The 12,121-nt window shown below is 35.0% G+C and overlaps 1 protein-coding gene across 7 annotated transcripts in view; it reads left to right on the top strand.

Annotated features, from left to right (window-relative positions):
* The window catches only part of CCSER1 (coiled-coil serine rich protein 1), a 1,220,070-nt gene that overhangs the window by 494,974 nt on the left and 712,975 nt on the right, over positions 1-12,121 (top strand). Inside the window, exon 8 of one of the 7 annotated variants that reach the window (XM_070505371.1) lies at positions 10,632-10,820. The exons of the other annotated variants lie outside the window; for them this stretch is intronic. Coding sequence (XP_070361472.1) covers positions 10,632-10,805 — 174 coding nt within the window. The 3' untranslated portion in view covers positions 10,806-10,820. Of the gene's footprint in view, positions 1-10,631; positions 10,821-12,121 lie in introns of those variants that run through there. 7 annotated transcript variants of the gene reach the window in all.

Below are 12,121 nucleotides of genomic sequence, written 5' to 3'. Positions count from 1 at the left end.
ATGATGAAAAATAAAGCAGGATTTGGAAAACAGAAAGTGACTCTCTAGTTTGTTGCTGTTTCAAAAAGGATGGTCAAAGAAGGCCACTCCAGCGGAGAAAGTAAGGAAGAAAGGGAGAAAGCCACTCATTTATCTGTAGGAAGAGGCTTGAGAACAACAAATGAAAAGATATGAAGCAGTAGAACACCTTAGCCTTTTTAGGATCCACTAGAGAGTCATTGTGACTGGAGCAGAGTGAACGAGGGGGCAAGTAATAAGAGATCAGGTCAGAGAGAAACCAGACCATGAAGGTCATTGTAGGCCGTAGTAAAGACTTGGAATCTTACTTTACATGAGATGGGAAACCGTTGGAGTGTTTTGGGGGAAAAAATGACATGATCAGACTCTAGTCTAAAACTATTACTCTGACTTCAGTGTAGATGTAGGCAGCAAGGGGACATGGTAGAAGAAGGAAATCAGGGCTCCTGTAAGTGAGAGATGATGGTAGCTTAAACTGGGGTGGTAAAAGGTGAGAGTGTAAGCATTGGTGGGATTGTGGACACCCTTTAAATGTGAGTCAGCTGGATTCATTAGTAGATTATATGTGGGATATCAAAAAAGAGCTATGTCAAAGATTATTCCTGATCCTAATGTTCTCTATATTTGCCTCTTTTTACCCCTTTTGCTATCTTTCTGATGTTGCAAATAAGTACATATCATGATATAGAGATTAATGAAGGCTTGTTTTATTTGGTTTAATTTTGTTAGTAGTAGTGAGGCAAAGGGACAAAATGTGAGATAACAGATAATGTCAGCTTTATTGGGGTTAATAGTCAATTCTACAAGGAAGACTAATTTCTGGCAATCTGTTTTCTCTCCCAGATAGCTGAAAACCACACAGGTAAAGATAGTTTTTACTTAAAATTTGATGTGTATTCTTATAAATTGATAATTATGGGACAGAAACATGACTCCTTAGTGCTTAGTGGAAGAAATAAGCAGGAAAATATATATCCAAGGGATAGCTGATGAATTTTGAATATAAAATTACACTATGATTATATATATAAGGACTCAATTTATGAGAATATTTTAAATACAAAATGATGCCAGTGTGTTTCCCTAATGGGAATAAATGTTAAGAGGGATCTATTATCTAAGATATGCACATTTTAAGCAATTATTTTTGATGACTTAAAAGTAAAATAAAATGATGATTTCACTTATCTATTTCTGTGTAATAGACCACTTCAAAACTTAACAGCCTAAAACAATAATTTAATGTTGTTGTTTATGATTTGTAGGTTGCCTGAGCTTATCTGGGCAGTCTTACTTGAGGTTTTACAAGTGGTTGCAGTAAGACATAGGCTGAGAATGGAGTTATCTGAAGACTCAAGTTGGGTAGACAAGATGACTACTAGTGGACTAGCTTGAGTTTTCTCACAGCATGGTGATTTTAGAGTAGTTAGACTTGTTCCATGGCAGCTGGCTTCCCCCAGAGTGAATGTTCCAGGAGAAGAGGAAATAGAAGCTGCCAGGCCAGTTGCTGACTAGACACAAAAATATACACTTTTACCTCACCTCCTTCTATTGGTTAAGCGGTTACAAGGTGTGTTGATGGTCCCCAAGACAACTCTTACATTCAGAGATTTGTGAGAAGGACTCACAGAACTCAACATGTAGTCATATAGAGCACACGGACACTCTTCTCCTGGCAGTGTATGTGGTGTTTCTACCCAGTGAAGACGATTAGAAATTTTATTTTATTGGGAGCTGGTCATATAGGAACCCTGTGCCTAGTCATACAGAAATTACAAACTTCTAGAGAGAAATCAGGTGTTCAGCATAAACAATATTGATTTTAAAAGTGGTTTAGGAATAATGAACCACTCTTATCATTGATGGAAAATTTGATGTAATGTAGGATACTGTTTACCAGTCAAGCTCTCAGAAGCCAGCTGATGGCCAGCCTTGCAAGCAGACCTTTCTCAGGATATTGCGTTAGTTTGCTAGGGCTGCCATGACAAAATACTGTGCATGCACTTCCCTGGCATCTCTTCCTCTTCTTGAAAGGGCACTAGTTATAGTTTATTAGGGCCCACCCAAATGGCCTCATTTTAACTTAATCACCTCTTAAAAGACCTTATCTCCAAATATAGTTACATTCTGAAGTATTGGGAATTGGAACTTCAATATATGAATTTCAGGGGATATAATTCAGCCCATAACAGATAGACGGACACAAAACAGCTATGTTAGCTCTTTTCTGCACATAGGGCCAACTATGACTCAAGGAAGGGAAAATAAACTGCATCTCTTCATGGGGCATGACAAAGATTTGCAGCAGTCTTTAATCTACCATATTGATAGGTGATATTCTTTTATTAATCCAGTTTTCAGTCCTATAAATTTTCAGCAAGTGTGAGGAGTTTGAGTTTGAGGGACGGTGGAAGAAAATACGAGATTTCCTTAAATGTTTATATATATGCATCAGTGTACTCATCTGAGGATTTTCCAATGCTATTTTAATTTCCATTAAATTTGGAAGCTTTGCTTAAATGTTACCATATTTGAATTAATTTACAGTCCTTAAAATCTTATGGTTAAGAGTGTCAAAGAATTATGGCTTTAAGAAATACTTCACTAAATATTTGATGATAAACACTGAGAATAAAATTTAAATTGAAGTAACAGCTATCAAACAATATTTCTGTATTGTATCTGTACAGTATTATTTTATGTTTAACTTTTTGTCCTTCTGGTTCTGTCAAGATAAATTTTGAATGAACATAATACCTGTTTTTTCAGACAGCGTTACTGATGTATGATGAAGGCTCATATAGTAAGGAAAATGATAATTTTATATCCTGATAAAACAAAGTTATTTTTACATAAATTAAAGCCAAAATGGATTTTGTTTAATTTGTGTTAAAAGATATGCAATATCTCTCAGACATAGAGGACCTCAGGGAAAAAGATTTTAATGGAAAGAATAAGCAATTACTTTCATGTTGCCTACTAGCATCATATTGCTGTCCAGTCCTTCTCACGCGCTGTCCAAATGATTTCAGGAAGGCATGTACAAGATATAGAGCTTGTCAGCATTAATACATGCTAAAAATAATGGTGTGCCCCCTCCTTCCCCATCCCCAGCTCACATATTCATTTTCTTCCTTAAATTTAATCTCAATGTTTCTTCATCTTTGCATAGGTTGGTGCTTTATATTTCTCCTAACTTTTTTGAGTTCTCCAAATGGTACTGATATAAAACTTTCTGTGTTAAAAGGCTTATTTTAGCATGCTTTTAGAACATCAGGCCATATTCTGCTTACTCTAAGCAAAGAGTTCCTTTGACATATATAGTGGATAAGATTTACTGAGCATCTGTTAAAGATAATCGTGGAAAATTGAATTCAAGGATCCGTTTTTTATATCGAGTTAAACAGAGCACCAGAAAACTACACAATACATAGATTTGGTTGTATTTCATAATTGGAAAAAGTGAGGATTTTATAGGAAAGCTCAAATTTAGAATGCAGATACAGAACATAGGAGGATAGAATTCAGGTGCAGAACACAGGAAGATATTTCTGGATTCATTTGTAAATAGACAGGATTTTGAACTACTGCTAGAAAAATCCTAAAGCCAATAAAAGCCTTGAAAATGTGTGAAATGAAAACTTTATTTGTTTCCTGACAGAAAATTAATTTTAAAAAATTGAATCGTTATGACTTCAAACTTGCTTTGGGGACCCACTTCAGCCTGAATTGGCATCCCTGAAACATTTGTTGTGTCTGCCAACAAGATGCCAGGACAATTTTATTTGGAAACAGTTGAAGTCAACATGTGTACCATTGGCTGGTGCTCTCTTCCTCAACATCTGTTAGTCCCAAGTGTCTAGAAAACCTTGCTGTGAAATAAGAGCAGAGGTAGCAATCATTGCTGTGCACACCAATATTAACAAGATTTCTTTTACCATCTAAAGCAGACATCAGATATTGGAATTGACTTGGGATGAACAGTGTATTTGAGATAGTAACATTATTATCAATGATAATGTAAGCAACTAATTTCATGTATATCATGTCCAGTGTTTATTTCTTATCTCAGTATTACCATTTCATATACACTCTACATCATATACACTCATTCTTTGTTGTTTTTTTATATAATCTCTGGCATTACTTCAGAGTTTACCTACAAAGTGTAAAGTATGTTATAACATATTTTTCTTTAAATAAGAAGTTAAAAATCTAAGTAAAATTCGAAGACTGTGATTCATTATCAACATACTCGTTTGAGATGGACCATGAATATGAGAAACTATCGCAAGTGGACTCAGCATGAGTTTAGTTTGTCTTGCAATGACTTCTATCTGTTCTTTCTTAAAATTGTCTACTTAAATAAATTAATTTTAGAAGTTTCCATATCAATATGCATTTGCAATTGTAAAATAAAGTGTGCATGGAATTCAGTACAGTTAATTCTGCCATACATCAAATAATTTAGAAATAGTTGTGTTATCCTTGGTAACTACATAAAGTTAAAGAATTTTAGACTAAAATGTCTTATTAAGACATTGAGCATCCATTGTTTTCATTTTACTATATGGAGGTATTAAATGGCCATGCTGACAGATGCAAATAAAATGAGTAAATAAGCAAATACTCTATTTGGGAGTTTTTACATCATAAATTTAGCATTTCTTCACTTCAGTTTTCATACCACACATAAATAATTTGGCAGAGATTCTATTATTTACAGTAATTGTGCTGGGCAAAATTGGCATATTGATAACACCAAAAGTTGGCTAATAATTATGAAAAATCAGAAAATTCTATTTACTCTTGCCCATAGTAAAGATATTCTTAATAATGTAGGGAAATTTATGAACATCTCATTAAAACACATTCCAAAAGAGATAAGGAAAGGTGCTATGTGTTTTCACAGAAACTTACTTTTATCCTCTTGGATAGTGGCTGATCCATAGCACAGAAAATTGGAAGACAAACAATTGCAAATTGATGTATTAGACTTATTCAACAGCCTAATAGCAATAACTGTGAAGACAGATAGAATTTGAATATTCTGAGGAACTGTTGATGTCAGGTTCTCAACTAAGGAAATTCGTTTTCTTTTAAGTTGCATTATATTATCAGCAGTCAACTTATGTCTGTACCTGGACACGTACTTCTTCTCAGGTAATCTCTTTTACTCTAGTAAGTCTGATGGGAAATCCTTATGTTAGAAGATGTGACAAACACTGATAATGTTGGCTAAACCTGTTATATTAGAATTTTATTTGGATATATTTCTTAGTAAGAATAAAGGTTCATTTAGAATAGTTAGGCCTTGCTTAACAAGAAAGACTATGGCAGCAGTATTTGAGCCTGAGAGTTTTTAAAAAGCTGAAAAGAATTGTCAAAGCATAATTAAGGGTAGAGGAATTAAGCTCAGTTTTCTCCTTTAAAGTGTCTTTGCCAGGCAGTAGAACCTTTGGCAACAGAGCCAAGTGGAAAAATGGAGCCATGCCAGTTGCTAGAGCATGTTAAAGAGAGATTAGTCATCGTTTCTGGTAACATCACCCACAGGAATAAAGCTGACAGTGGTCTGTCCTCTTATTAACATTAGCTGTTTTTCTCTCCTTCTCTTTCTTGCTCTCTCCTGTGGGCATTAGTCACTTCGTGATATTAGTTCTACTATTGTCATTTCTCACTATTTCTTTTACTTTTTTTTAATGTGGCAAGTCATTCAGAACAATTAACAAACATTTATTGAGGTCCTACCATGTGTAAGACCTTCTGTAAAGGTACCGGGGTAGAAATGTTTTATTTTGACTATAGAAAGGTGCAGAAAATTATAATGCTGGTTGTATTTGAACATGGCCTAGAAAAGTGCAAAGTACTTCAAAGTATTTCAGAAGTGCAAAGATGGGGTTGAGGGAAGGGAAGTGTCATGAGATCTGAGCCAAGGGAGAAGTAAGAGCCAAGATCTCAAGCTTTAGGCCCTGAGGGTCTAGAAATTGTAAATATCCAGTCATGTGTTGCCCACGTGGTAAGGAAGAAGTTGTTTGGTGTGAATGGACATTATATGCTTTATACAGAACTTAAACTGCCTTCTACAGGCAGTGAGGTACAGGAAGCAAGCAAGAATTGTGTCTTAGTCTGTTCAGGCTGTAACAAAATACCATAAATTAGGAAGTTTATAAGCAATGGAAATTTATTTTTCACAGTGATGGAGGCTTGGAAGTCCAAGATCAAAGCATTGGCAGATTCAGTGTCTTGTGAGGGTCCACTTCCCAGACAGCCACCTTTTCGTCTTTTCTCTGTAACCTCACGTGGTACAAGGGGCAAGGGAGCTCTCTGGGGCTTCTTTGATAAGGGCACAAATCCCATTCATGAGGGCTCTGGCCTCATGACCTAATCACTTCCCAGAGGCCCCACCTTGTAATACTATCAGCTTGGCCTGTTAGGATTTCAATATTTGAAGTTTAGGGGAACATAAATATTCAGACCATAACAAATTAAGCAACTAGTAAGATGCAAAATGAAGAAAATTTTATAATTTTCTTTGAACTTGATTTCCACAGAAAGGGTTCTGAACTTTATTTGAAATTTGTCAATTCCTAGAATACCAAATGATATTAATCAAATAGAAGTTATAAGAATTATGAAGAATCTTCTTATTATCCACTATTTTTGATTGCCTGCATCTGTACATGCCCAAATAGAATGAAAACTGCCTATATTCATATTAAAATAATAGAGTTCCCAGGTGATCTAAACTATCATAAGTGTATACTAAAAGATCCATACATTTATGTTTATCTAATTGTTTTATCTTAAAAGGTTGTAGTTAGTGTATTAGTTTCATATTGCTGCTATAACAGATTGCCACAAACTTGACGGCTTAAAATGATTCACGTTTAGTATCATGTGGTTCTGGAAGTCTGAAGTCAGAATTGGGTCCCCAGACTGAAATCAAAGTGTTGGCAGAGCTGAGTTCCTTCTGGCAGCCCTAGGGGATAATCCATTTACTTGCTTCTCTGAGCTTCTAGAGGTTGCCTGCATTCCTTACCTCGTTGCTTCCTTCCATCTTCAAAACCAGCAATGGCCTGTCACGTCTTTCTCACGCTGCATCACTCTGATTCTGACTCTTCTGCCTCCCTCTTTGACATTTAAGGACCCCTCTGATTTCACTGGGTCCGCTAGACAATCCAGGAAAATCTTTCTGTTTTAAAGTCAAGTGATTAGTTGCCTTAATTTCATCTGCAGCGTTAATTCCCTTTTGCCACGGACATCATGGGGAGGGCGGGGCATTATTCTCCCTACCACAGTTAGTAACATCACGTATGTAAGATCTAGGTCTTATTCCTGGCAGGGGAATCTTTCTGTTCCTAAATGTTGAGCTGATACTTTAAATAATTAGAATGTGCGTTACTCTTTTCTCTCCCTAATTAATTGGTTATTACGTTAACACAGAGAAAGGAATCTCCATTGCACTGAATTACAAAAGCTATTTCCTTTACCTTTAGCATACTTCCCATCTTCCCTGACTGGCAAACTTGTGATCTCCACTTAATGCCCAATTAAATGCCACCTCCTCTGTGAGGTGAAATTCCTCCCAATTTTCCCTACAATTCCTCCCCACAATGCCTTAATCCAACTCCTAATATGAAGCTAGAAAATTATAAGTATGTTTATTTACAATCTTTCCCGTTAGATGTAGATGTTCGTAAATGCAGATATTACGTTTTATAGTCTTTATATTCCCTATTTCAGTGCCCAGTATAGAACTAGAATACAACACACTAATAATAGATGAATGAATGAATTATTGAATGAATGGTGGAAAAAACTTTCACTAAAGACCTAACTTCCTCTCAAGTGTTTTATCCTATTAAAATCAAAATAGTCATTTTATTAAATGTCATTGATAAGTTGAAATAATATAACAAAGCCTATCAAGTTATACAGGTGGTATCAGTCTATCACATTTTCTGTAGCTTATCCTCTTTTTTTCCTACAATTCTAAGCAAAGCTGGACCAATCCTAAGAGTAAATTATCCATTATGAGACTAACTCAGTGCTCGGGAATTCAGCATTCAGTTGGCCTTGTTGTTTGTCAGAATCTCATCTTGTGTTCTGAAATGTTGGCTTCAGCTTTAACTGGTTATTTATCTGATAACCGGTGTCTAAGAGACAACTGCCTTCCTGCTAACTGCCTATTTAGATTTATAAATAGTACCTTTCCTGAGATTTTTTTCAGAGCCAAATGCTAGAAGTTTTAGGCACAGACTCATTTCTCCAGATTGGAAATTCTGAAAACCGTCTACTTCTTTAGAGTATTAATCCTCAATACACATGATTATTGTCTCATTTTATGGGTAACGAAATTGAAGCTTAGAGCAGTTGAGAACCTGACTAGGGGTCACAGTGCTGGTAAATGGCTCAGCAGGAATTCCAACTCAGGTTTTTAAAATTCTAAAAACTGCAGCTTTAACTGCCATACTACAGAAAATCTACGTGTTTTTATTTTAAGCATGATTCTGATTGTTCATTGGGTTTATATAACTGCAGGGGGATAAAAATAGAAACAGAAGTAGAGAGAGAGAGAAGGGGAGAGAAAAGAAGAAACCGGAAGTAAAGAGAAAGAAAAGAGAAAAGACGTAAGAAAGCAGCCCTCCATTCTTTAGGTTTGGCATCTGTTGACCTCATAATCCTACTAAGGTTATGTACATTTCTTTTATTAACAGACCTAATAATTCTGAGCGGTCTTTGCAATCCTGAAATGAAAGCCACCTAGAATATTGGTGTTTTTATGGATACAGATAATATAATTGCTTTAGCTAGTTTAAACAGAAGGGATTTTATTATAGGGTATTCCATAATTTACAGGATTTATGGGAAGGTCAGCAAACGATGCTTCGATATATACGGACAAAATGCCAGGAGAGATTTCTGCTTGGAAGGGGTAAGCTATGCTGCCAGATTGACAGCCAGAAAGCGAAAAGGGATGGAGATATGGGGTTTCAGGGTTTAATATTTATTTTGGGTTCTTTTGAGAGTGAGAGAGAATGAGAATTTGAGAATTGATGGGTGGTTGGTTTGGGGTATTAATGGTTAGGAAGAATAAGATTGAGAATGGTGAGAGAAGATGATGAAGGCAACATCTATCTAGTCATCCCAAACTTTTTTCTTTTTTTTTTAAATTTGACATTGAATATATTTTTTAAATTAATTTAGTTTTTTACCTTTTGACCCCCTCCACCCATTTCTCCCACACCCTCACTCCCTGCCTGTGGAAACCACCAATCTGTTCTCTGTATCTATGAAGTTGTTGTTTTGTTGGTTTTTTTTAGATTCCACACATAAGAGAGATCATGCAGTATTTGTCTTTCTCCATCTGACTTATTTCACTTAGCATAATGCCCTAGAGGTCCATCCATGTTGTCACAAATAGCAGGATTTCATTCTTTTTTGTTGCCAAATAATATTCCACTGTATTTGTGTGTGTGTGTGTGTGTGTGTGTGTGTGTGTGTAGGTATATTTCTTTATCCATTTGTTCATTGATGGTCAGTTAGGTTGTTTCCATAGTTGGCTGTTGTAAAGAGTGCTGTGATGAATATGGGGGTGCATATATCTTTTCCAATTAGTGTTTTCCTTTTCTTTGAATACATATGCAGAAGTGGAATAACTGGATCATATGATAATTCTACTTTTGATTTTTTGAGAAACCTCGATTCTGTTTTCCACAGTGGCTGCACCAATTTACATTCCCACCAATAGTGCACAATAGTTCCCTTTTCTCTGCATCCTCACCAACATTTGTTATATCTTATCTTTTTGATAACAGCCATCTGACAGATGTGAGGTGGTATCTCATTGTGGTTTTGTTTTCCATTTCCCTGATGATTAGTGATACTGAGCATCTTTTCATGTATCCGTTGGCCATCTATATGTCTTCTTTGGAAAAATATATATTCATTTTAATTTAATCTAGCTATTTTCAATAAGATACTCCCTTCCCCACTTTTGCCTGATGTTTCTTTAATTCATCTAATTTTCTTTCTGAAGAGAAGAAACTTCTAGCTTCTGCTAGGGATGAAGTTGCCTGGCTGCATGGCGTACTTTCAACCAATCCTCTGGTTGTCATCTCTCTCTTTATTCCCACTTTAGTAGGTACGCGGCTTTTCTGTGGTCTCACAGTTAACATTATTTGGGGATGAGGAAATGCACTACTGGGTCAGGTTTCAGACTTCTTGTGTCTGTCTGCTTTCCAGCTTCCTTTCCCAACTGCTGCCTGCTCTCAAAGGGCTTAGATTTTACAATGGACTTCTTATTTTAAAATGTACCTTTTTTCTTTCTGTTTAAAAAATATACATATATTTATATAGTTATATAAATATATATTTATATAATGTATAGAGAGAGTTTTTATATTCATTTTTTAAAGAACTTTGAAGAATAATTCTATGTGAAAACCAAGCTGAGTACTCTATACATGGTTATAAATGTAACAACAATAAATATTCAGTTTTATATGAGTATTGGTAAAGGATAAGAGCTGATATCTACTTAGTTTGATAGGACTAAATGGCAGTCAGTATTATGAATTTTATTTTAACTTTTCTCTTTCCTTGTCACACAGACTGTATGCCTTAAGTGTTTAAGAAGAGAGCTCGTTAAAGAACTTGGAATTGTGTCTTCTCTGAAATATGTCTTAATAAACCATTGTCTATTAGGAAAGCATCAGAACTTCATGAATAATTATTTCTATATTATGGTAAATATGCTGGAACTAACTTGTTTTAATTTTATGTAGTTTAGTGCATGCAAAGATTTGATGAAAGCTTCAGTGAAATTCTGCAAAAACTCAGATGTGTGTATAGAGAGATATACATGTTGTTCAAAATTGTCTCTAAGAGATGAGTATAAAGTACACATATAAAAAAGTGAGACGAATTTCCATAAGCCACATAGTTTAATATCATTACTTTGCAGTCTCATAAGTTAGTTTTAAGGCTTTAGTTAAAAATACAGAATGAGATTTGTTAATGTACACAAAATTCTGTTTTTCAGTGTATTCATATTGTATGATTAGGTTATTAGCTACATAATTTAATACATTTTTATGTGGTAAAAGCAGTTTAACTGTTAGCAGCTGCCTCTGAAATAACTTTACACTTACTCAGATTTAAATTACCTGTTGACTTGAGTAAGTAATTATAATTTCGTCCTAACACTATGTAACATATGGTGTTTACATTCTTCTGAAGAGCTCCTTGAGGGAGAAAAATATATACAGAAACATCAATATAAATAGTGATTTAAGGAACCAATGAGAAATATGTGCAAACATTAGTGGTAGTTAATAGGATATTAAATAGTTGTTAAAGTATTGGAGTTTGTTGGATTTATTGGATTATTGAGTTAGGAGATTGTATTTTTAATTGTTTGCTAGGTGTTGGCATCTTTATTAATATATTCATTTTGAGTTATCTGTTTTCTAAATCAAGGTTTATGTTTTTTTATTATTATCATAGAATTCATTTTAAGCTATGTGTCTCTCTGAATAATAAAGCATTATTTTAGGTCTATGTTTATATTTTAGACTTCAGCATACAAGGGGCAGATAATCCAATATTTGTTTAATTAAAAAATGACATAAAATTTATTTTAAGACAACATTTAAAGTTAACTCATTCGAAATTCTAGAATATTTAAATGTGATTTTAAAAGGGGCCGTGTTCCAGATGTTTGCTCAGAAGTCATCTCTGTAGCCTGTTGCTCCTGCTAGACCACAGGCCTCCTTAAAGGCAGTTGACCTAAGACGTAGCTACAGTCCAGCTGGAATTTCCTGAGCACTTCCAATGGGCTACACAGATTTTAAGGTGGTTTTACATATTTTTTTCTTAGGAAAAACTCCCTAAGTTAGGCTAGGCATTTTTAACCCCGTTTTCCATAAGAAGAAACTGAGACCAGAGTCTTTAATATTTCCAATATATCTCTAATAAATGGCAGAGCCAGACCGATTTCAAAACCCATGCTTTAAACTACTATGCTATACTGCAGGTTGTGCCTTGAACTATACACAACTGTCTGGCTAATTCTCTGTCGCTTGTATTAATTGAATGAAAT

This window comes from Equus asinus, chromosome 3 (genome assembly GCF_041296235.1).
Source record: "Equus asinus isolate D_3611 breed Donkey chromosome 3, EquAss-T2T_v2, whole genome shotgun sequence".
Lineage (NCBI taxonomy): Eukaryota > Metazoa > Chordata > Mammalia > Perissodactyla > Equidae > Equus > Equus asinus.
The sequence above is the reverse complement of the archived record's forward strand: the minus strand, read 5'-3'. Positions and strand labels throughout refer to the sequence as shown.